The 27,519-nt window shown below is 41.0% G+C and overlaps 1 protein-coding gene across 1 annotated transcript in view; it reads left to right on the forward strand.

Annotated features, from left to right (window-relative positions):
• Positions 1-27,030, forward strand: part of vegfc (vascular endothelial growth factor c) — a 102,435-nt gene extending 75,405 nt beyond the window's left edge. Inside the window, 2 exon segments of the mRNA XM_034539355.1 lie at positions 17,510-17,834; positions 26,653-27,030. Of these exon segments, the coding sequence (XP_034395246.1) occupies positions 17,510-17,834; positions 26,653-26,761 (434 nt within the window). The 3' untranslated portion in view covers positions 26,762-27,030.
• Positions 27,031-27,519: the final 489 nt, after the last annotated feature.

Consider the following 27,519-nt stretch of genomic DNA (forward strand, 5'->3'; position numbering starts at 1 on the left):
ATATACACACTGAGATCCAGTAATACTAAGACATATATACACGTATATACACAAATATACACAATGAGGTCCAGTAATACTAAGACATATATACACATATATACACAAATATACACACTTAGATCCAGTAATACTAAGACATATATACACATATATACACACTGAGATCCAGTAATACTTAGACATATTTACACATATAAACACAAATATACACACTGAGATCCAGTAATACTAAGACATATTTACATATATATACACAAATATACACACTGAGATCCAGTAATACTAAGACATATATACACATATATACCCAAATATACACACTGAGATCCAGTAATACTAAGACATATATACACATTATACACACTGAGGTCCAGTAATACTAAGACATATATACACATATATACCCAAATATACACACTGAGATCCAGTAATACTAAGACATATATACACATATATACACAAATTTACACACTGAGATCCAGTAATACTAAGACATATATACACATATATACACACTGAGATCCAATAATACTAAGACATATATACACATATATACACACTGAGGTCCAGTAATACTAAGACATATATACACACTGAGGTCCAGTAATACTAAGACATATGTACACATATATACACAAATATACCAAAATATACACACTGAAATCCAGTAATACTAAGACATATATACCCAAATATACCCAAATATACACACTGAGGTCCAGTAATACTAAGACATATATACACATATATACACACTGAGATCTAGTAATACTAAGACATATATACACATATATACACAAATATACACACTGAGATCCAGTAATACTAAGCCATATATACACAAATATACACACTGAGATCCAGTAATACTAAGACATATATACACATATTTACACAAATATACACACTGAGATCCAGTAATACTAAGCCATATATACGCATATTTACACAAATATACACACTGAGATCCAGTAATACTAAGACATATATACACATATATACACAAATATACACACTGAGATCCAGTAATACTAAGACATATATACGCATTATACACACTGAGGTCCAGTAATACTAAGACATATATACACATTATACACACTGAGGTCCAGTAATACTAAGACATATGTACACATATATACCCAAATATACACACTGAGATCCAGTAATACTAAGACATATATACACATATATACCCAAATATACACACTGAGATCCAGTAATACTAAGACATATATACACATTATACACACTGAGGTCCAGTAATACTAAGACATATATACACATATATACCCAAATATACACACTGAGATCCAGTAATACTAAGACATACATACACAAATATACACACTGAGATCGAGTAATACTAAGACATATATACACAAATATACACACTGAGATCGAGTAATACTAAGACATGTATACACAAATATACACACTGAGATCCAGTAATACTAAGACATATATACACAAATATACACAAATATACACACTGAGATCCAGTAATACTAAGACATATATACACAAATATACACACTGAGATCCAGTAATACTAAGACATATATACCCAAATATACACACTGAGGTCTAGTAATACTAAGACATATATACACATATATACACAAATATACACACTGAGATCCAGTAATACTAAGACATATATACGCATATATACCCAAATATACACACTGAGATTCAGTAATACTAAGACATATATACACATTATACACACTGAGGTCCAGTAATACTAAGACATATATACACATATATACACAAATATACTTACTGAGGTCCAGTAATACTAAGACATATATACACATATATACACAAATATACACACTGAGATCCAGTAATACTAAGACATATATACACATATATACACACTGAGATCCAGTAATACTAAGACATATATACATATATAAACACAAATATACACACTGAGATCCAGTAATACTAAGACATATATACACATATAAACACAAATATACACACTGAGATCCAGTAATACTAAGACATATATACACATTATACACACTGAGGTCCATTAATACTAAGACATATATACACATTATACACACTGAGGTCCAGTAATACTAAGACATATATACACATATATACACACTGAGGACCAGTAATACTAAGACATATATACACATATATACACACTGAGATCCAGTAATACTTAGACATATTTACACATATAAACACAAATATACACACTGAGATCCAGTAATACTAAGACATATTTACATATATATACACAAATATACACACTGAGATCCAGTAATACTAAGACATATATACACATATATACCCAAATATACACACTGAGATCCAGTAATACTAAGACATATATACACATTATACACACTGAGGTCCAGTAATACTAAGACATATATACACATATATACCCAAATATACACACTGAGATCCAGTAATACTAAGACATATATACACATATATACACAAATTTACACACTGAGATCCAGTAATACTAAGACATATATACACATATATACACACTGAGATCCAATAATACTAAGACATATATACACATATATACACACTGAGGTCCAGTAATACTAAGACATATATACACACTGAGGTCCAGTAATACTAAGACATATGTACACATATATACACAAATATACCAAAATATACACACTGAAATCCAGTAATACTAAGACATATATACCCAAATATACCCAAATATACACACTGAGGTCCAGTAATACTAAGACATATATACACATATATACACACTGAGATCTAGTAATACTAAGACATATATACACATATATACACAAATATACACACTGAGATCCAGTAATACTAAGCCATATATACACAAATATACACACTGAGATCCAGTAATACTAAGACATATATACACATATTTACACAAATATACACACTGAGATCCAGTAATACTAAGCCATATATACGCATATTTACACAAATATACACACTGAGATCCAGTAATACTAAGACATATATACACATATATACACAAATATACACACTGAGATCCAGTAATACTAAGACATATATACGCATTATACACACTGAGGTCCAGTAATACTAAGACATATATACACATTATACACACTGAGGTCCAGTAATACTAAGACATATGTACACATATATACCCAAATATACACACTGAGATCCAGTAATACTAAGACATATATACACATATATACCCAAATATACACACTGAGATCCAGTAATACTAAGACATATATACACATTATACACACTGAGGTCCAGTAATACTAAGACATATATACACATATATACCCAAATATACACACTGAGATCCAGTAATACTAAGACATACATACACAAATATACACACTGAGATCGAGTAATACTAAGACATATATACACAAATATACACACTGAGATCGAGTAATACTAAGACATGTATACACAAATATACACACTGAGATCCAGTAATACTAAGACATATATACACAAATATACACAAATATACACACTGAGATCCAGTAATACTAAGACATATATACACAAATATACACACTGAGATCCAGTAATACTAAGACATATATACCCAAATATACACACTGAGGTCTAGTAATACTAAGACATATATACACATATATACACAAATATACACACTGAGATCCAGTAATACTAAGACATATATACGCATATATACCCAAATATACACACTGAGATTCAGTAATACTAAGACATATATACACATTATACACACTGAGGTCCAGTAATACTAAGACATATATACACATATATACACAAATATACTTACTGAGGTCCAGTAATACTAAGACATATATACACATATATACACAAATATACACACTGAGATCCAGTAATACTAAGACATATATACACATATATACACACTGAGATCCAGTAATACTAAGACATATATACATATATAAACACAAATATACACACTGAGATCCAGTAATACTAAGACATATATACACATATAAACACAAATATACACACTGAGATCCAGTAATACTAAGACATATATACACATTATACACACTGAGGTCCATTAATACTAAGACATATATACACATTATACACACTGAGGTCCAGTAATACTAAGACATATATACACATATATACACACTGAGGACTAGTAATACTAAGACATATATACACAAATATACACACTGAGATCCAGTAATACTAAGACATATATACACATATATACACAAATATACACACTGAGATCCAGTAATACTAAGACATATTTACACATATATACACAAATATACACACTGAGATCCAGTAATACTAAGACATATATACACATATATACACAAATGTACACACTGAGATCCAGTAATACTAAGACATATATACACATATATACACACTGAGATCCAGTAATACTAAGACATATATACACATATATACACACTGAGGACCAGTAATACTAAGACATATATACACATATATACACAAATATACACACTGAGATCCAGTAATACTAAGACATATATACACATATATACACAAATATACACACTGAGATCCAGTAATACTAAGACATATATACACATATATACACAAATATACACACTGAGATCCAGTAATACTAAGACTGATGTTCTGCCACTGACTCTGTGTTTAAGTGAATGTCGTTGAAAACCTTAACAAGAGCAGTTTCAGTAGTGTGGTGCTGACGAAAGCCGAACTGGAAGACATCAAAACTGTTATTTTCAGCCAAGAAGTTGTTCAGCTGTTGGAAAAAAAACATTTGACATTTTACTATTTTATTTAAGATTGGTTTAATAACTGCAGTTTTTAGGGCTTGTGTGAAAAAACCTGAGAGAAGGGATGTGTTTACAATTTGTCAATGATCAGTGTTCATGCAGTGTGAAATATTTTTGAAAATGTGTGTTGGTAGAATATCCATGCAGCAGGAGGATATTTTTAGATGTTGTATAATGTCTTCTATAGGCTTCTTTGGTTGATTGAATGAAATTGTGTCATGATATTTGAATGTATTTTATTTAAAGATGGGGACAACACATATCTTGTGGTTGGTGTGGAGGCTTGTCTAATTTTCTGAATTTGTCACCAAAAAAGGAGGCAAATTGATTGTATGCCCAGGTGGATTGGAGCATAGCAGTTACTGACACCGGAGGGTTTGCTAGCCTGTCAACGGTAGCAAATAAAGCGCGTGTGTATTGTTATTGTTTTTGGTTATGATGTCAGAGAAGAAGGACTGCCTTGCATTTCTAAGTTCAAATTTATAATTGAAAAGTCTCTCTTTATAGATACCACAGTAAACCTGGAGATTAGTTTTTCGCCACTCTCTTTTCTCCATTTTGACCAGTGTGGTGTTTCTCTAAGTCTAAGGGGATCTTTTCTTACCCAAGACAACCTTCACTTTAGTGGGTGCAATGGCCCCAATAACATCTTTTACTTTAAAATTGAAGCCATCTACAAGTCCATGCTGAGTCAGATCATAGTTATCGAGGACACCACATAGTTCTATAGACCCTCCGTTATTAACATGGATATTAAAATCTAAATCAATACAGATTATAGACAGCAGTTCAGTAAACTCATCAAAGAAGGTTGCACAGTATTTAGGTGGTCTGTAGATGTTGAGGAATACAACTTGAGAGGAATTCAGAGCCACATATTTAAAGGAAGAAAAATGACCAAAATACATCTGATTGAATTAAAGAAAATCATTAAATAAAATAGCAACTCCACCTCCTTTCTTATGCGATCTTGGGAGCTGTTGATTCAATAAGAACAGCTGCACCGTTTAGAATGTAGCTATTAAATGCTGTGTGTGTGTGTGTGTGTGTGTGTGGTCATGAAACCTACAGAGTCTAAGGATTAGATTGTCGGAGCTGGCCCATGCTACACTGTAATTGGCCAGTCTCGGTCACTTAATAATCATATTCCCAACAAATTGACAGCTGTAGTACTCGTTTCTAATTTTTCAAAACCATTATAGAGGCTTCTATTTTCCAAACTGTAGAAGGTTGTTGCCTGCTGATTTTTGATAGCAGCTGCTTTGAGCTCTGCAGTTTTCCTCTTGGATGACATATTTGAAAATGAAACTGGTCCTCAAATGGCTGTGCACAGCGTCTCATTAACAAGTGGCATCAGTTTTGTACCAGATTACAAAACTGGTCTGATGCCAGAAAAGCCAATACTGCAGATCCACCCAGAGATTACAGAAAAGCTCAAATAAATACAGTAGCTGCCAATAGACACAATGGATCAGTGTGGCCTGTTGCTGCATGATGATGCATGATGACGGGTCCCTCAGGCCTGTGAGCACATGCATACCAAACACTGAAACAAACTTCCTTATGTTAGTTTCTGTGACAGGAGAATGTTCACTGAGAGAGTATTTATGACTGCAATGTGTTTGTTGAGAGCCTGAGTTCCTGAGTGTGTGTGTTTGGCTGTGATAAAACTCTGGACTCTGTGTAAACAAATGAGAAACAGCAGAATGCAGATTCCACAGCTAGGCACACATACAAATACACACAAGACAGTTTGTATTACACGGCCAAAACAAGTTATCTATGAAAAAAAGAAATGCTGCCAAATCCCTCTACGGTGGCCATATGCCAGAAAACATGTTGAAGTGCCCTTCAGAGTGCCCTTCCTGAGAAGATGTGAGGCAGGGCCATAAGGGAACATTCAGAGCCTGAAAACATATTGTGTTGTTATGACAACCAGCAGCCATGAGTCGTCAGCTGCGGCATAACTTTCTTCAACGTAACATGAGTTTGAAAACAACATTACATATTTTCTTAATGTGGTGAAACATTATAAAAAACACAATAGATTAACAATGATATGATAAGAGTTGTGGCACCCATGGCCTGTCATCAAGGAACACCAGGGTTCTGCGGCACACACTTTGGGGAGCACTGCTTTTAGAACATTATGTGAGGTGGATGGTGCTCTGCAGTACATCAACGACATCTCAATGTGTTGCGCGACTCATCTGTCTAATAACTCCCCCTAAATCACTCTGAATCTTTAATTTGAATTGTAAGGAGCAGCAGGCTCCACAAGGCAGACACTTTTTATGATGGAGGGACCCTAAAGTCACCCCACAAAGATTAGGACATGACACCAACATTTGGCAACTAGGTTTGACACACCATGGCAATAGCCAAGTAGAACATAACTTGCTATTAGGAAATATTACACAAATAATTCTGTATGACAGAGCTCCCCAAAACATGTAACGATATTTCTGAAAAGGCAATAAAATGACCTTCTCATACAGAGTGAGCATGACAGGATTGTGTTTGCTTAAGGAGGTAGAGATGAAGATAGATGATCACATTACGAAACATATTTTAGGAATACAAGCTATGGGAGAGTCCCTTTGAAACTAAAAACTTATGTTGGACAACAAGTAGTAATCGCATAATATGGAAAATTCGACAATATTAGGCGGGTAGAGTGCAGACATTCTCGATATGATGAATATGTAACAGTGAGGACCTTGAGCAAATTCCAGGTGTAGGACTTGAGACACTGTTTCCTTACTGAAAGCGTCAGCTAAATGACATGTAATGTAATGAATGTGACCCGAGGGAGTGTCGGCAACAAACTCTGTTTAATTGCCTTATTTATTATTATTTTTTATTGATAAGGCATCAATTAGACATTTACAGATATCTTTCTGACAATTGACAATGCATGTGCAGATTTTTAGATGATGCTCATTTTAGTTATACACATATAGAGCAAGGGGTGTAAAACATAACAACAAACAGATGTTATCCATGTTGTAAATGTCCATTGTAACGTCCATCCATGTATTCAGAGTGGGACTCTCTTGTGATAACCATTCCCTGGTGAGAGTCTTTTTGCCGGCCACCACATTTATTAAATATTTGTCTCTTTTTGATAATGTTTTAGGTAAATATCCAAGATACATGGTCTTACTTTCAAAAGGTATTTCACCCTCAAAAATGTTTTGTAGGGTGGTGTGTATCCTTTTCCAATAGTCTGTGATAACAGGGCAATCAAAAATATGATAATGGTTGGCATTTTGATTTCCACATCCTCTCCAGCAAACAGCAGGGTTACTATCATAGTGGAGTTCCTGAGAGGATGTAATAAAATACCATGTACTATTTTTCCACCCAAACTCTCTCCATGTCTGCGAGCTGGTACACTTCCATTAACTATACATCCTCAAATATAGTTATTCCTCCTTCCTCCCATTTTGTTTTAATAGAAAAGGTTGAATGTGTTTTGAAATTCACCAGACATTTATATATACATGAGATGATTTTACTGTCTATATCTTAGTTATATGCTTTTCTAAACAGTTCTATCAGATATGTACTCGGTCATATTTTTCTTCTTTGCATTCACATATCTGCAAGTATCGATAGAAGTCGTGTTTTTCTAGTGAGTATTTCTCTTTAAGAGTTTCAACACTTAGCAGTGTGCCTCCTTTAATTATGTTGCATATGGTTGTTATTCCTGTAGCGGTCCAATCCCTAAATCTAGTATCCAATTTATTTGGTGTGAAGTCAGAATCATATGCACACGATTTAAGTGTTACAATATCTCCATCTAATTTGTGTTCTCTTATAATTGTTTTCCATACTTCAAGAGTCCCCTTCACCTATGGGTTATCAGTAGTATTTCTGTGGCTTTGTCAGTTGTTATCAGCTAGGATTGCCTGGATTGCATTATTTTCTAATCTAATGTCCTCCTGGCCTTGAGCGGCAGCACGGCATACTGTTTAAACCAAACTTTTCAGTCGCCATGTTTCCATTTGATTTTGTCGCTCACTCTTGAAGCAGTGCAATGGATGAGGAAACGGCTGATTCATAAGGTTGAAATGAGTAATCCACAAAATTAGTCTTGATAGCCATATTAAGGTAGTCTAGATGAATACAGGCTTGAAGGTAAGTTTTCTATTTACAAACGGCAAACGTTAAAAGATATCAATTCAATTCAAATTATTTTGTATAGGCCAGAATTACAAATTACAAACTTGCTTCAAAGGGCTTTTGTTAGGAAGGCTGGGACGGGGGCGGGACTCAAAGGCAGACTCGAAACAAGGTAGTCATGTTCAAAAGCAAAGTCTTTACTTCGGGCTGGGTAATCAGAGAGGCAGGCAAAGAGTCACAGGTGGACAGAAACAGGTCAAAGCACGGGAAGGCACACAGGGTTAAATTGCTGGTAAACTCATGGACGTTAAGAGACAAACTGGCACTTAACAAAGAGTAGACAGACTAAATACACAGGGGAACGAGAAAAAGGTGGAAACAATGAGGGTGGGGCTTGCAATCACACAGGAGGGCGACACACAGGGAGGGAGGAGTCTGAAATGAGAGACAAAGTGAGTGACAGAAAACACAACAGAAACAGACACAACAAAAACTACCCAGAAGGTCTGGGTAGTTTACAATCTGTACACATACGACATCCCTGTCCCGGGACCTCACATCGGATCAGGAAAAAAAAAAAAAAAACCTTTGATGGGGTAAAAAAGGAAGAAACCTTCAGGAGAGAAACAGGAGGATCATGAGTATATAATTAACAACATTACAGAGTTACAACACATTCAATGAACATGACAGAATTTATTAATAATGAGTAGTAGGCATGGACCACGATGCAGATAACCATGATCCATGTAAACAAGTGTGGTTAAGTGGTTACGTCAACAGTTTGATGTCGAGTGGGCAGCTGATATGTGATTGGTTTACATCACGTGGACAATGTTAAAATGTAACTCAGTGTGGACAGAGAGTGCACACTCGCTGGATTTTAGGACATAGAGGCAAAACTCAAGAAAACCATTCACACAGAGGTATAGACACAAGGACACCATTCACACAGAGGAAGAGACATATGGACACCATTCACACAGAGGAAGAGACACATGGACACCATTCACACAAAGGAAAAGACACATGGACACCATTCACACAGAGGAAAAGACACATGGACACCATTCACACAGAGGAAGAGACACATGGACATCATTCACACAGAGGTATAGATACATGGACACCATTCACACAGAGGAAGAGACACATGGAAACCATTCACACAGAGGTATAGACACATGGACACCATTCACACAGAGGAAGAGACACATGGACACCATTCACACAGAGGAAGAGACACAAGGACACCATTCACACAGAGAAAAAGACACATGGACACTATTCACACAGAGGAAGAGACACATGGACACCATTCAGACAGAGGAAGAGACAAATGGACACTATTCACACAGAGGTATAGACACATGGACACCATTCACGCAGAGGTAAAGACACATGGACATCATTCACACAGAGGTATAGACACATGGACACCATTCACACAGAGGTATAGACACATGGACACCATTCACACATATTTATGGACACCATTCACACAGAGGAAGAGACACATGGACACCATTCACACAGAGGAAGAGGCACAGACACCATTCACACACAGAGGTATAGACACATGGACACCATTCATACAGAGGTATAGACACATGGACACCATTAACACAGAGGAAGAGACACATGGACACCATTCACACAGAGGTATAGACACATGGACACCATTAACACAGAGGAAGAGACACATGGACACCATTCACACAGAGGTATAGACACATGGACACCATTAACACAGAGGAAGAGACACATGGACACCATTCATACAGAGGTATAGACACATGGACACCATTCACACAGAGGTATAGACACATGGACACCATTAACACAGAGGAAGAGACACATGGACACCATTCACACAGAGGTATAGACACATGGACACCATTCACACAGAGGTATAGACACATGGACACCATTCACACAGAGGTATGGACACCATTCACACAGAGGAAGAGACACATAAAAACCCATTCACACAGAGGTATAGACACATAGACACCATTCACACAGAGGTATGGACACCATTCACACAGAGGAAGAGACACATGGACACCATTCACACAGAGGAAGAGACAAATGGACACTATTCACACAGAGGTATAGACACATGGACACCATTCACACAGAGGAAGAGGCACAGACACCATTCACACAGAGGTGTAGACACATGGACACCATTAACACAGAGGAAGAGACACATGGACACCATTCACACAGAGGTATAGACACATGGACACCATTAACACAGAGGAAGAGACACATGGACACCATTCACACAGAGGTATAGACACATGGACACCATTAACACAGAGGAAGAGACACATGGACACCATTCACACAGAGGAAGAGACACATGGACACAATTCACACAGAGGAAGAGACACATGGACACCATTCACACAGAGGAAGAGACACATGGACACAATTCACACAGAGGTATAGACACATGGACACCATTCACACAGAGGTATAGACACATGGACACCATTCACACAGAGGAAGAGACACATGGACACCATTCACACAGAGGTATAGACACATGGACACCATTCACACAGAGGAAAAGACACATGGACACCCTTCACACAGAGGAAGAGACACAAGGACACCATTCACACAGAGGAAAAGACACAAGGACACCCTTCACACAGGAAGAGACACATGGACACCCTTCACACAGAGGAAGAGACACATGGACACCCTTCACACAGAGGAAGAGACACATGGACACCCTTCACACGGAGGAAGAGACACATGGACACCATTCACACAGAGGAAAAGACACAAGGACACCCTTCACACAGAGGAAGAGACACATGGACACCCTTCACACAGAGGAAGAGACACATGGACACCCTTCACACAGAGGAAGAGACACATGGACACCATTCACACAGAGGTATAGACACATGGACACCATTCACACAGAGCTATAGACACATGGACACCATTCATACAGAGGAAGAGACACATAGACACCATTCACACAGAGCTATAGACACATGAACACCATTCACACAGAGGTATGGACACCATTCACACAGAGGAAGAGACACATGGACACAATTCACACAGAGGTATAGACACATGGACACCATTCACACAGGAAAAGACACATGGACACCATTCACACCGAGGTATGGACACATGAACACCATTCACACAGAAGAAGAGACACATGGACACCATTCACACAGAGGAAGAGACACATGGACACCATTCACACCGAGGTATGGACATATGAACACCATTCACACAGAAGAAGATACACATGGACACCATTCACACAGAGGAAGAGACACATGGACACCATTCACACAGAGGTAAAGACACATGGACACCCTTCACACAGAAGAAGAGACACATGGACACCATTCACACAGAGGTAAAGACACATGGACACCCTTCACACAGAAGAAGAGACACATGGACACCATTCACACAGAGGTATAGACACATGGACACCATTCACACAGAAGAAGAGACACAATGACACCATTCACACAGAGAAAAAGACACATGGACACCATTCACACAGGAAGAGACACATGGACACCATTCACACAGAGGAAGAGACACATGGACACCATTCACACAGAGGTATAGACACATGGACACCATTCACACAGAGGAAGAGGCACAGACACCATTCACACAGAGGTATAGACACATGGACACCATTAACACAGAGGAAGAGACACATGGACACCATTCACACAGAGGTATAGACACATGGACACCATTAACACAGAGGAAGAGACACATGGACACCATTCACACAGAGGTATAGACACATGGACACCATTAACACAGAGGAAGAGACACATGGACACCATTCACACAGAGGAAGAGACACATGGACACAATTCACACAGAGGAAGAGACACATGGACATCATTCACACAGAGGAAGAGACACATGGACACAATTCACACAGAGGTATAGACACATGGACACCATTCACACAGAGGTATAGACACATGGACACCATTCACACAGAGGAAGAGACACATGGACACCATTCACACAGAGGTATAGACACATGGACACCATTCACACAGAGGAAAAGACACATGGACACCCTTCACACAGAGGAAGAGACACAAGGACACCATTCACACAGAGGAAAAGACACAAGGACACCCTTCACACAGAGGAAGAGACACATGGACACCCTTCACACAGAGGAAGAGACACATGGACACCCTTCACACAGAGGAAGAGACACATGGACACCCTTCACACGGAGGAAGAGACACATGGACACCATTCACACAGAGGAAAAGACACAAGGACACCCTTCACACAGAGGAAGAGACACATGGACACCCTTCACACAGAGGAAGAGACACATGGACACCCTTCACACAGAGGAAGAGACACATGGACACCATTCACACAGAGGTATAGACACATGGACACCATTCACACAGGAAAAGACACATGGACACCATTCACACCGAGGTATGGACACATGAACACCATTCACACAGAAGAAGAGACACATGGACACCATTCACACAGAGGAAGAGACACATGGACACCATTCACACCGAGGTATGGACATATGAACACCATTCACACAGAAGAAGAGACACATGGACACCATTCACACAGAGGAAGAGACACATGGACACCATTCACACAGAGGTAAAGACACATGGACACCCTTCACACAGAAGAAGAGACACATGGACACCATTCACACAGAGGTAAAGACACATGGACACTCTTCACACAGAAGAAGAGACACATGGACACCATTCACACAGAGGTATAGACACATGGACACCATTCACACAGAAGAAGAGACACAATGACACCATTCACACAGAGAAAAAGACACATGGACACCATTCACACAGGAAGAGACACATGGACACCATTCACACAGAGGAAGAGACACATGGACACCATTCACACAGAGGTATAGACACATGGACACCATTCACACAGAGGAAGAGACACATGGACACCATTCACACAGAGGTATAGACACATGGACACCATTCATACAGAGGTATAGACACATGGACACCATTCACACAGAGGTATAGACACATGGACACCATTCACACAGAGGTATAGACACATGGACACCATTCACACAGAGGAAGAGACACATGGACACCATTCACACAGAGGTATAGACACATGGACACCATTCACACAGAGGTATAGACACATGGACACCATTCACACAGAGGTATAGACACATTGACACCATTCACACAGAGCTATAGACACATGGACACCATTCACACAGAGGAAGAGACACACGGACACCATTCACACAGAGGAAGAGACACAAGGACACCATTCACACAGGAAGAGACACATGGACACCATTCACACAGAGGAAGAGACACAAGGACACCCTTCACACAGAGGTATAGACACAAGGACACCCTTCACACAGAGGAAGAGACACATGGACACCATTCACACAGAGGTATAGACACATGGACACCATTCATACAGAGGTATAGACACAAGGACACCATTCACACAGAGGAAGAGACACATGGACACCATTCACACAGAGGAAGAGACACATGGACACCATTCACACAGAGGAAGAGACACATGGACACCATTCACACAGAGGTATAGACACATGGACACCATTCACACAGAGGTATAGACACATGGACACCATTCACACAGAGGTATAGACACATGGACACCATTCACACAGAGGTATAAACACATTGAAACCATGTAACATGGACATTATATATAATCTTGAGTAATTTGGTGTGGCTTTGCGAAGCAGCAGGCTCACAGAGCCTTGCTGCTGCAAGCCACACTGCATGTTCTCCTGCAGGCTTAATATTATTAGTTGGAATGCTTCAGCAGTCCAACTATTGTTCTTGTAAACTTTCTTCAACTTATTAGCTGGAATGCTTCAGAAACCGTTCAAATATTAAAAAATTCAACTCCTTCGGGAATAGTGCGGAAAGACTTTTCTACTTTTCTACTTTTCAACTTTTCAAATCTTCATATTCTAAATCTTTTTATATTTTTTTTAAAAATGGGATCACAATGGAGAAAATCTTAAACTTTTAAAACCTTATAACATCATCATACTTTCAGCTAAAGACACCATTTAAATTTTAAAATGTTGACAGAACCTTCAGCTATTACTGTATATTTTCATATATTTTTTATATTTTCATATTTTCATATCTTCAAATAATGAATATTTTTATGGAATAAAAAATGAATGGGTTCCTATGGAGGAAAAACTTCAAATCCGCTTAAACTTTTTCAACTTTAAAACCTTCCAATGTCCGCATACCTTCAGCTAGAGACACCATTTCACTTTTAAAATGTTGATAAAATCTTTCGCTATATCTTTATAATTTAGGTTTTTTTGATAGCTTTTATACTTATTTAACTGTCCCCGTTTTAGTTTTATGTGTTTTTCAGCTCGTTTGAGAGTTTTCAATGAGTGTGTGTGTGGAAGCTTTAGAGCTGTGATGTCATCGCTTAGAGTGGACAGAGGATTTCGAATCTTAAACAAAAAACATTTGTAAATCGTCACTACGGCCACACCGTTTACTCTTTTTACACCATTTATGGATCAAAACGTAGGGATTCTTGTGCTGGTCCTCACATGTGTCCACGATGTTTCCCACATTTGTCATGAGAACCCTGAACGAGTCAGCAAGTCCAGTCTCTGCCCCATAGAGCCCCATGATATCTTTCCCTCAAACATCTTTTCACAGACGATCGAACCTGATTTGTAAATCGCGACTAGAGACACATCGTGTAACATTCAGACCCACAAGCGGCATTTATGGGTTCGCAAGAGTCTTGTGTCACAGGAAATATAATTATGTTGGGGTCTTGCTTTTGAAGTTCTATATGATATTAAGATTTATTGAAAAAAATAAATGAATTGGAGGCTATGGGAGATATTCTTCAAAGCAAAAACTCAGTCATTCATGAACAGGTGCTTCAAGTCAGCTAATCAGACCAGTCTCACACACTCACACACACACACACACACACACACACACACAGAGCAGCTACAGGCTGTCTGTCTTTCTGTCTTCCCTTTCAAAATAAAAGCCCCACGAGTCACACACACACACAGGTGTTCTCATTAGTGCAGTTTGACAGACACACACCTCTCTCTCTCTCTCTGCCTCTAACAACTCTCTCATTCTCTCTCTCTCTGTCTGTCTCCCACCCTCTTTCTTTCTCTCTCTCCCTCTCCCTCTCTCTCTCTCTGTCTGTCACTCTTTCCCTCCCTCTTCCCTCTTTCTTTCTCTTTCTCTCTCTCCCTCTCCCTCTCTCTCTCTGTCCTCCCTCTCTCTCTGTCTGTCACTCTTTCCCTCCCACTCTCCCTCTCTCTCCCTATCTCTCTGTCTCTCTCTTTCCCTCTCTCCCTCCCTCTCTCTCTGTCCTCCCTCTTTCTCTGTCTCTCTCTCTCTTTCCCTCCCTCCCCCTCTCTGTCCCCCTCTGCCTCTAACAACTCTTTCATTCTCTCTCTCTCTCTGTATGTCTCCCCCACTCTCCCCTCTTTCTTTCTCTCTCTCCATCTCTCTCTCTGTCCTCCCCCCTCCCTCTCTCTCTGTCTGTTTCTCTTTTTATACCCCTCACTCTCTCCTTGTCTCTCTCCATCTCTATCTGTCTCTCTCCCCTTCTGTCTCTCTATCTCCTTTGTCTGTGAGACAGTCAATGTGTAGTGTTCAATGTAGGCTCCAGAAGGTGATAAATGATTCCTTGTGGGCAGAATGGATAGTGCTCGTATAGGAAGTCATCATGACGTCATAAGAACTCTCTTTTATTATCCAGCTAGACTGAATGAGCCTGCGCTGGAGCAGGCTCAAATTTTTTGATGTGTTGCTATGGTGATTTTTCCAAACTTGCTTTGAGGAACCGAAAACCCTGATTTGTGTAATCTCATCCGCGAAATTATCCCGCTAACCACGTTGGCCAGGTACGAGAAATAGGGCCCTGATTGTTTAATGATCATTTTATTGAATATTAGCTGAATATTGGTGAATGATTGATTCTGCATATCTAAATACATTAATACAAATTTGAAAGGTTCATAATTCATGTTTAATTCATAAAAAAACAGCTACCATTAATACAACACAGCTAAATCAATAACAACCCACAGCTATCAATAATATCAATAAATAGTTGAAATTACCATACAGTATATAAACAAGCACAGGCCAATGACAACTAACTATTACATTTAACAATACAGTTACGTACACAACTATTTATAAAATGAAGGCAACAGCAGGAAGAACTATGTGTATGTTCAGTCATATGGTCTGATTTAGGTGCATCTGCATTTGTTTCATAAAAGATTCCATTCTCTTTGGTGCTCCATTCTGAAGAAACTTGAGGTAGTCTTGGATCGAGAGATAACTGATTGGCATGTATCCACATACCTAGTGGCTCTCTAATAGTGGTGATAGGCAAACCTACTGCAAGATTTTTTTTAAAAATCTTATACCATCCTATTAAGATCATTCAAGAGGATTTCACACACATTGACTCTGAACTCTGTAAGACAAAGCCCATCTGTGAGTGTCCCTCTCCTTCTATCTCTCCAGACGTGTTCTCAGCGGACGTTTGTGGCTTGGATAAGGAACTGGACCTGGAGACCTGTCAGTGTGCGTGTCGCCGCGGGGATCGAACTCAAGACTGCGGCCCGAACCGACACCTCGACCGTAATACCTGCCAGTGCGTCTGCAACCTTCCGCCTGCTCCCTTCTGCCCTCAGAACCATGTCTTCAACAAGGACACTTGCCAGTGCACATGTAGCAAGACGTGTCCGCGGCACCAGCCCCTCAATAAAACTAGGTGTTCCTGCGAGTGTAATGAGTCGCCCAACAAGTGCTTCCTAAAGGGAAGGAGGTTTCACCAAGCCACATGCAGGTAAGGAGGGATAATAATAATAATAATACATTTATTTATATAGCACATAGCAAAAAGAGGGTTTACAAAGTGCTCTACATAGAAGCAAGGTAAAACATTTCAGAACATTAATGAGGCAAAGGAGACAATGCCATATAGGCAATGAACACAATAGAGGAATATAAAATTACAAATGCAGAACAGACAAACTAAAATAGGGGAACCAAAGAACTGCATAAAAGGACGACATCACTTAAAAGCAGTTCGATAAAAATGGGTTTTAAGAAGTGATTTAAAAGAAGCTACTGATTCTGTCTTATCCCCTCAGGGAGGTCGTTCCAAAGTCGAGGGGCTCTGATGGCAAAAGCACGGTCACCCTTTGATTTAAGCCTTGACTTTGGAACGGCCAGAAGGGCCTTGAACGGCCCCACCGGAGGATCTAAGGCTGCGAGCTGGCTCATATGGGGCTAACATTTCAATGATGTAGCTTGAGGCCAGACCCAGGCGTGCTTTAAAAGTGAGCAGCAAAATGTTAAAATCAATTCTAAAACTAACAGGGAGCCAGTGGAGAGAGGCCAGGACTGGAGTCACGTGAAGCCGTCTGTTAGAGGCCAGGACTGGAGTCACGTGAAGCCGTCTGTTAGAGGCCAGGACTGGAGTCATGTGATGCCGTCTGTAAGAGGCCAGGACTGGAGTAACGTGAAGCCGTCTGTTAGAGGCCAGGACTGGAGTCATGTGATGCCATCTGTTAGAGGCCAGGACTGGAGTAACGTGAAGCCGTCTGTTAGAGGCCAGGACTGGAGTTATGTGAAGCCATCTGTTAGAGGCCAGGACTGGAGTCATGTGATGCCGTCTGTTAGAGGCCAGGACTGGAGTCATGTGATGTCGTCTGTTAGAGGCCAGGACTGGAGTAACGTGATGCCGTCTGTTAGAGGCCAGGACTGGAGTCATGTGAAGCCGTATGTTAGAGGCCAGGACTGGAGTCATGTGAAGCCGTCTGTTAGAGGCCAGGACTGGAGTATTGTGAAGCCGTCTGTTAGAGGCCAGGACTGGAGTCATGTGAAGCCGTCTGTTAGAGGCCAGGACTGGAGTCACGTGAAGCCGTCTGTTAGAGGCCAGGACTGGAGTCACGTGATGCCGTCTGTTAGAGGCCAGGACTGGAGTATTGTGAAGCCGTCTGTTAGAGGCCAGGACTGGAGTCATGTGAAGCCATCTGTTAGAGGCCAGGACTGGAGTCACGTGAAGCCGTCTGTTAGAGGCCAGGACTGGAGTCATGTGATGCCGTCTGTTAGAGGCCAGGACTGGAGTCATGTGAAGCTGTCTGTTAGAGGCCAGGACTGGAGTCATGTGAAGCCGTCTGTTAGAGGCCAGGACTGGAGTCAGTTGATGCAGTCTGTTAGAGGACAGAACTGGAGTCATGTGATGCCATCTGTTAGAGGCCAGGACTGGAGTCATGTGATGCCGTCTGTTAGAGGCCAGGACTGGAGTCATGTGAAGCCGTCTGTTAGAGGCCAGGACTGGAGTCATGTGATGCCGTCTGTTAGAGGCCAGGACTGGAGTCACGTGAAGCCGTCTATTAGAGGCCAGGACTGGAGTCATGTGAAGCCGTCTGTTAGAGGCCAGGACTGGAGTCATGTGATGCCGTCTGTTAGAGGCCAGGACTGGAGTAACGTGAAGCCGTCTGTTAGAGGCCAGGACTGGAGTCATGTGAAGCCGTATGTTAGAGGCCAGGACTGGAGTCATGTGAAGCCGTCTGTTAGAGGCCAGGACTGGAGTCATGTCAAGCCGTCTGTTAGAGGCCAGGACTGGAGTCATGTGATGCCGTCTGTTAGAGGCCAGGACTGGAGTATTGTGAAGCCGTCTGTTAGAGGCCAGGACTGGAGTCATGTGAAGCCGTCTGTTAGAGGCCAGGACTGGAGTCACGTGAAGCCGTCTGTTAGAGGCCAGGACTGGAGTCACGTGATGCCGTCTGTTAGAGGCCAGGACTGGAGTCATGTGAAGCCGTCTGTTAGAGGCCAGGACTGGAGTCATGTGAAGCCGTCTGTTAGAGGCCAGGACTGGAGTCAGTTGATGCAGTCTGTTAGAGGACAGGACTGGAGTCATGTGATGCCATCTGTTAGAGGCCAGGACTGGAGTCATGTGAAGCCGTCTGTTAGAGGCCAGGACTGGAGTCATGTGAAGCCGTCTGTTAGAGGCCAGGACTGGAGTCATGTGATGCCATCTGTTAGAGGCCAGGACTGGAGTCATGTGATGCCGTCTGTTAGAGGCCAGGACTGGAGTCATGTGAAGCCGTCTGTTAGAGGCCAGGACTGGAGTCATGTGATGCCGTCTGTTAGAGGCCAGGACTGGAGTCATGTGATGTCATCTGTTAGAACCAGTCAGAACCCGAGCTGCTGCATTCTGGACTAGTTGGAGGCGGGAGATGGATTTTTGATTTATGCCGGAGTCGAGTCGAGAGAAAATGAGTGCATGAATGACTTTTTCCAGATCTGAGCGTGACAATATGGGTTTGATTTTTGAGATTATTCTTAATTGAAAGAAGCAGGACTGGACAATTTTTTTGATCTGTGATTCAAAGTTTAATTGAGAGTCAAACATTACACTCAAATTTCTGGCAACAGGTTTTAAATAAGCAGCCAAGGGACCAAGTTGACTCTTGATGAGACTGGTGTTATTGTTTGGCTTAACTGAATAATATGACTTCTGATTTGGAGTTATTGAGCTGAAGAAAATGTTGATCCATCCAGCAGCTAACGTCAGAGAGACAATCTAAGACAGCAGCCAGGCTCTCTGGGTCACCAGGTCTCAGCGGAAGGTATATCTGTGTGTCGTCTGCATAGCAATGAAAAGATACGTTGTGTCGCTGGAGGATTTGGCAGAGTGTAAGCATGTAGATAGAAAATAAAAGTGGACCTAAAATTGGTACACCACAGGTAATGTGAGTCGTGGAAGACGAATGATTACCTATGGTGACCGAGTACGATCTTTCTAAAAGGTAAGAATAAAACCAGCCAAGTGCAGTGTCCTTGATGCCAACCCAGGTTTTGAGGCGATCGATTAAAATGACGTGATCTACAGTATCAAAAGCTGCACTAAGGTCTAAAAGAATTAAAACGGCGCTCTCCCCCCTGTCTGCTGTTAAAAGGAGGTCATTAGTTACCTTGAGGGCAGTTTCTGTGCTATGAAGTGCTCTAAAACTGAAATTTCTCAAATATATTATTCTGATTCATAAAAGCTAGGAGTTGTGTTGAAACCACTTTTTCTAAAACTTTTGATAAAAATGGAAGTTTTGAAATTGGCCTAAAATTGGAAACAACAGAAGGATCAAGCTTAGGTTTCTTTAAAAGAGGTTGTACAATTGCATGTATAAAAATCAATGGGAAAGTACCACTTGCTAAGGAGCTATTTATAATTAATAAAATACTTGGCCCTACATTGCCAATAACCTCTTTGAGAAATTTAGTAGGAATAAAATCAAGGCTGCATGTGGCTGATTTCATGTGTGATATAAGTTGGGATAAAAAGGGCAATGATACAAGCTGAAAATGACTAAAATAGTTTTGAATGTCCCTACTGGCATGTAAAACTCAGGTTGGGGGGATAATGTGTTGTCTTATTTCATTTACCTTATTATTAAAATAATGTAAAAACTTCTCACACATCTCTTGTGAGGCATCAATGAAATGACAGGGGGAGGGGTTTATGACCTTGTCTATGACCTTGAATAAGACTCTGGGATTTGAATGATTATTATTAAATTGGAGAAGAAGGAGGTTCTTGATTCTTTAACTGCCTTTTGATAGTTATTCATTGCCTCTTTCCAAATATTATAAAATATGTGGAGGGCAGTTTTTTTCCATTTTCTTTCCTTTCTCCTACAGTCTCTCTTAAGTTCTTTGGTGGATTCATTTATCCAGGGCTGTGGTGTTCTGTTTAACTTGTTGACCTTGTAGGGGGCAACAGAGTCCATGACAGTCTGACAGGTGTGATTCAAAAGAGAGACCAGCTCCTCTGTATCAGAATGTGGATTAAAAGCAGTTAAAGAAGCAGCAGTAAAACACTCTGAAAATGTGCTAGCAGATATGGAATTAAAAACCCAGCAACGAGCAGGTGTACTGTGATTTGTGGGAAGTTGGGATAAAACCACACTGAATAAAATTGCTTTGTGATCAGACACACAGATATCCTTAATTTTAAAGTTTTCGGGGCTGAGACCATTATACAGGACGAGGTCGAGGATGTGACCCTTTGAATGTGTCTGCTGTTGTATTGCCTGAGTGAGGTTGAAAGAAGTGGGGGGGGGGGGGGGGGGGGGGGTAAAATCAGGGGGGGACTACAATCTCCCTCAGATAACCAAGTTTCTGTCATGACAAAAAAATCCATTTTGTTATTATTTCATAAAAAAGACTTATTATTTAGTGATCTGATATTTAAAAGACCAACATTTGCCAGATTCCTATTAATTGGAGGTAGTGAGGGATGTTGCAGGGGAACTCTAATCAAATTATTATGGTTAGCAGCAGCGGGATATGCCACTGAGGTAGGAACTAATGGAGGTAATAAAAGGTGTACCAGTCCGGTTTTGGGGAGTGGAGTCAGCAGGAAGAGTAGAGGGTGCTGTGGGACCTGTAACAGTTCCTAATTTCGTGCCACCATCTCGCTCTTGGAGACTGTTGTTGTGATGACGAGCTGCAGCGATGCACTCGGCTGACCAGAGGGAGGGGATGGAAAGAGTGGAGCGATCAGGCCAGGAGCAAACAAACCCTCTGCGGGAGGCTCTGTGGATGCAACGGGGCCGACGAAGGAGTCCGAGCGCCCCAATGGCCGAGACGAACGGAGGAGCAGAGAAGCCGTTGAGCCCGAGGAGCTGCGAGGTGGAACACTGCAGAACCATGCCAGCCGGGGAGGATGCAATCGCCAACCACGGACCGGATCACCGGAGCACCAGGACCGCTGAGAGGCGACCAGCCTCAGAGCAACAGCACGGAGCAGGGAGTCGGCCGGCTCGCCCGCAGCCGCCGGCCAGCAAGAGACCGTCGGCCAGCCAGCAAGAGACTGTCGGCTAGCCAGCCAACGGCAGTTGACCAGATCGCAGTGGTGGAGAGAATGGGATGTGGAGGGTCAGGTCACAACTGCTAAACGCTGGTCCGGCATTGGTCAATGGTTGTTGCAGTGAAACCGGTGTGTAATACAAGACCCCAGTGTGCTAATGACTTCTCCTAGCTGTCACTTAACCATTTCCTTTCTGCACATAGAAGGAAGCACACACACATCCATCCCGTCATCCAGTCGTGACCCTTTGTGACCTTGTTTGAGAGTGATTTATGAGTATAACACAGCGGTTGGAATCTAGTGTCTGGGATCTGGCCCTAGTGTGTATGTGGCTGTAAGTGTGTGTCTATTTGAACTCTGCTGTGCAATTTAGCATGGGTTCATAGATCTCTTTAAGTAACCATGACTAAATATTCTGTGACGCCCCACGCAGCCAGAAAAGCAGTGGCAATTACACACCAGTCTCCGAATCTCTGTCATGTTGACAAAGTGAGTAAGCGCTCCATCCCTCCAATGCATCATATGTTGTTTGGAGTTCCATGCCTCCTTGTGTACTCGTTGGTAGGACTTGACTCTTATGAAGGCCAATACTTGTGTTTTTGGCACTGACAATTTCCATGTCTATAAAAATCCAAGTAGTCACGGTTACTTCAAAAATAACTGCATCAGAAGTTAAACTGTAAAACAGTTTGACATCCTGTTCTGGTGAAAGCTCTGGTGTTTTAGGCATGGGCTGTAAATCACATCGTAGTTCTGAAGGCTTTCCTTTCTCTTGCTATGCAATCTAAACCTGGGTCGTAACCTTTGACCTTTAGAACACACAAGAAAGTAGTTAGTGTTTGTCTTTATGAGGCAGCAGTGGTTCTCAATCATTTGCAGCAGTGTTTCTGTCCTAAAAACCTGCAGCCTCCAGGTAAACAAAGGATCATGGATGTCGACCAGAAAGGACCAAACAATTAAGTTACCAAGTCCGTTGGTCTTGAGTTCTCATTCACACCAGGGAGGAATCAGATGTGAACATTGGAATCAGGTTTCAAGATGATCTCTCGAGCCAATCTCAGCAGCAGCAGTGGCGGCCATCCAATCAATTTCAGAAAACATCCCAGTATGATTCAATGCAAAAAAAGTATCAAACACGCATTTCTACTTTGTAGTTGTATATTGAACATTTATTCCAACACTGACATAATAAGGACATCTTATTCATACAATTCAGTATATTAATATATATATATATATATATATATATATATATATATACATCATAAAATAATATTCAGTATAATATTGTATAATATAAATCACACATATATATATATATATAGAATAGAACATGTTTATATATTAAGATGCCCCTATGAACCTTGTTAGGGTTAAATTGTGCCTGTTTTGATCCACCTCCTCATTGTGTTTCTTCACCTCAATCCTGTGTCCGTCGTCCAGCTGGTAGTAGTTCACTTTGCCCAATATGGCAGCTTGAGGAGTTATCATGTGTGTCCTGGTGTTCTCTTGTTTTCTTAATTCTTCCAACAAGTGCTTCATGTCCGTTACTCCTGTAACTGTCCATGCTGGATCTGTCCCCGTTGATTAAGAGAAGTGCTCGCGCTCGCTGTTGTCATGTCGTTAAAAAAAACTTTTAAAACGCCTGACGAGAGCGCGCAACTTTTGGGCCAGATGACTTTGGCGGATTGGCTAAATTGTATATCACTCATTTATATCTGTAATCAGTAATAGGCTAAACTGTTTCTTGTATCCGACTCTTCTGGGCCAAAACGATTCGGCCCCAGCGCAGCCAAGACATGCAGACAGGCGGAGAGGAGGTGCAGGAAGTGCAGGAAAAGCAGATATGTTGCGGAGATATCCTATTTTACAAATATTACTGGCTGTATTCCATATCTTCAAAACACAAATATTGACAATTTGTATAATTTATAAATATAATTAATATTATAATTATAATTTTTGTATACCCTTTTTTTTTTTTTTGGTTCAAGGTGGGTGGGGCCAGGCCCCGTGGCCCTCTATTGGCCAGCCGGCACCGGTCAGCAGTGTTTGTCAGCCAATGGGTTTTTGGTTGGATGCTCATGAAAACACAAGCTTCAGCGATTTTAAACTAATTGCGTCAGTCAATAGCTCTTTTTTTGAATTTTGAAGGTTTTACTTGTTTTGAATACATGTGGCGTAGTACTTTTATAGCCTGACGTTTGATTTTTTACTCCTGGCGATAGTATTACACTTCAAAATCTGAAAGCTTTTGTTCATTTGTGAAGATTATTTAGCTGAACAAGTTCTGCAAGTTTAATAAACGTGTGTTTGCCTCAAAGTGTATTATCTGCAATAATCCAAAAGCCAATGGAAAAAATCCCATTGGCTTTTTGTCCAGGGAACCAGAACTTATGGATTGCCCCACTTAAGTATGTCATCTAAGGTCACTAATTCAAACATTGAAAACAATGTATCTCATGATCTCAGAATCAGAATCAGAAACTTTTATGGCCAAGTATATCTTCACATACAAGGAATTTGTCATAGCGGGTGGTGCAACAATAGACAATAACATTAACAACAATTCACAACAATCAACACAGTACGAGATTTAAGAATATAAATGTAAGATAAAGTGCAGAGACAGGCAGGTTTCAGTACTTTAACCAGTGTAAGTAAGTTTAAAGTGACACAGTGTAAGTGAGTTAAGTGATGTGAAGAATTAACATCCAGGACTCTGTTCATGAGGGTCTGTGGGGGACCCGGACTCTGTTCATGAGGGTCAGTGGGGGACACGGGCTCTGTTCATGAGGGTCTGTGGGGGACCCGGACTCTGTTCATGAGGGTCAGTGGGGGACCCGGACTCTGTTCATGAGGGTCTGTGGGGGACCAGGACTCTGTTCATGAGGGTCAGTGGGGGACCCGGCCTCTGTTCCTGAGGGTCAGTGGGGGACCCGGGCTCTGTTCATGAGGGTCAGTGGGGGACCAGGACTCTGTTCATGAGGGTCTGTGGGGGACCCGGACTCTGTTCATGAGGGTCAGTGGGGGACCCGGACTCTGTTCATGAGGGTCTGTGGGGGACCAGGACTCTGTTCCTGAGGGTCTGTGGGGGACCAGGACTCTGTTCATGAGGGTCAGTGGGGGACCCGGGCTCTGTTCATGAGGGTCAGTGGGGGGACCCGGACTCTGTTCATGAGGGTCAGTGGAGGACCCGGACTCTGTTCATGAGCACGACTGCTGACGGGAAGAAGCTGTTCTTGTGGCGTGAGGTCTTGGTCCTGATGGACCTCAGCCTCCTGCCAGATAGAAGGGACTCAAACAGTTTGTGTCCAGGGTGAGAGGGTCGGCTACATCTTGCAGTCTAACACTAATAAGACACATTACCAATAAATGATCTGAGCACATTAATGCTCCCAAGTAGATAAATCCTTGCAATTCTTTATATTCCTCCAGCACCAGTCTTCTGGCAAAAATAACAAAACAGTTTGTTACGTTCACCAATGCCATACCTTCTGTAATGTTCTGGGCTCTACAACCACCAGGTTCTACTCCTAAACCTATTTCTAATTTAAAAAAGGCTGCACCAACGTGCGTACTGTTTATGAGTTCAGACACACCAGCATTCCCAATTGGGTAAGACCACAACTGGTTGATACACAGGTCATGAATGCAGCGGTACGTTTATAGCATCTTTTTCTGCACTCAAGAGTTTGATGCTATTTTATATTTGTGAGAGATTGACATTTTGCTGCCATAGCGTTAGCTTTGAAGCTAAATCCTGCTTTTTAATGTGTCATTGCAGTTGTCTCAGGCCTCACTGTGAGGTAAGGAGGCGGAGGTGTGAACCAGGTCTCTCCTTCAGCGAGGAAGTGTGTCGCTGCGTGCCGTCCCACTGGAGACGACTGGACTAATCGCAGGCTGACAACATGCCAACGACACGCTAACGAGCAGATAACAGACTTAACAAGTAGAGTTTATCAGCCATCCTGCTGCTGGTCATGAGTATCCTGTCAGCTAAGTGTCCTAAGTGTGCAAACCCTGGTGAACGTGGGGGAACCTTTAGTGACTGGAGTGCAGATATGGAGAGCTCTGGGGGAAGTGGGAAATGCACTGACTCAGCTTGAGGGACATTTGATGGGAGAGCGGCTGATCGGAGCCCAGAGAAGGATGAAAGGAAGGACTGAGAGAGAGAGTATGTATTAAAATACTGTCTAAATATTTTTTTATATATATTTGGGGGGTTTTGTATTAATTATGTCTCAGTATTCTGATGTCAGATATTGATTATATAATTTATTAAATGTGGTTTTTCAACCTCTGTTTATTGCAATTTCAAACTTTTTCCATGAAAATACACTGTGATCATTATTTTTGTATCTTATATAGTAAATGTGTAAAATAAAAATATACTGGATGATGCATATTGTCAACTTGATGTCTGTTTTGGTTCCCGAGCATCACAAAGACACACGAGTGGTTGTAAAGTTGTTAGAGTAAGTTCAGTGATAGTAAAAGCTGGCATAAGGTCAAATCTAGAATAAAACATTAGATTTTGAACTTTTTGAAACATCTCCTATTGATTTCAATTTATCTTAAATTGACAGTCAAACCCAGAAAACCTGATTTTTATTCTTGAGAGGTTGAAGTAGAAAATATAAAAGAGCACTTT

The sequence above is a fragment of the Cyclopterus lumpus genome, chromosome 1, assembly GCF_009769545.1.
Source record: "Cyclopterus lumpus isolate fCycLum1 chromosome 1, fCycLum1.pri, whole genome shotgun sequence".
Taxonomy (NCBI): Eukaryota; Metazoa; Chordata; class Actinopteri; order Perciformes; family Cyclopteridae; genus Cyclopterus; species Cyclopterus lumpus.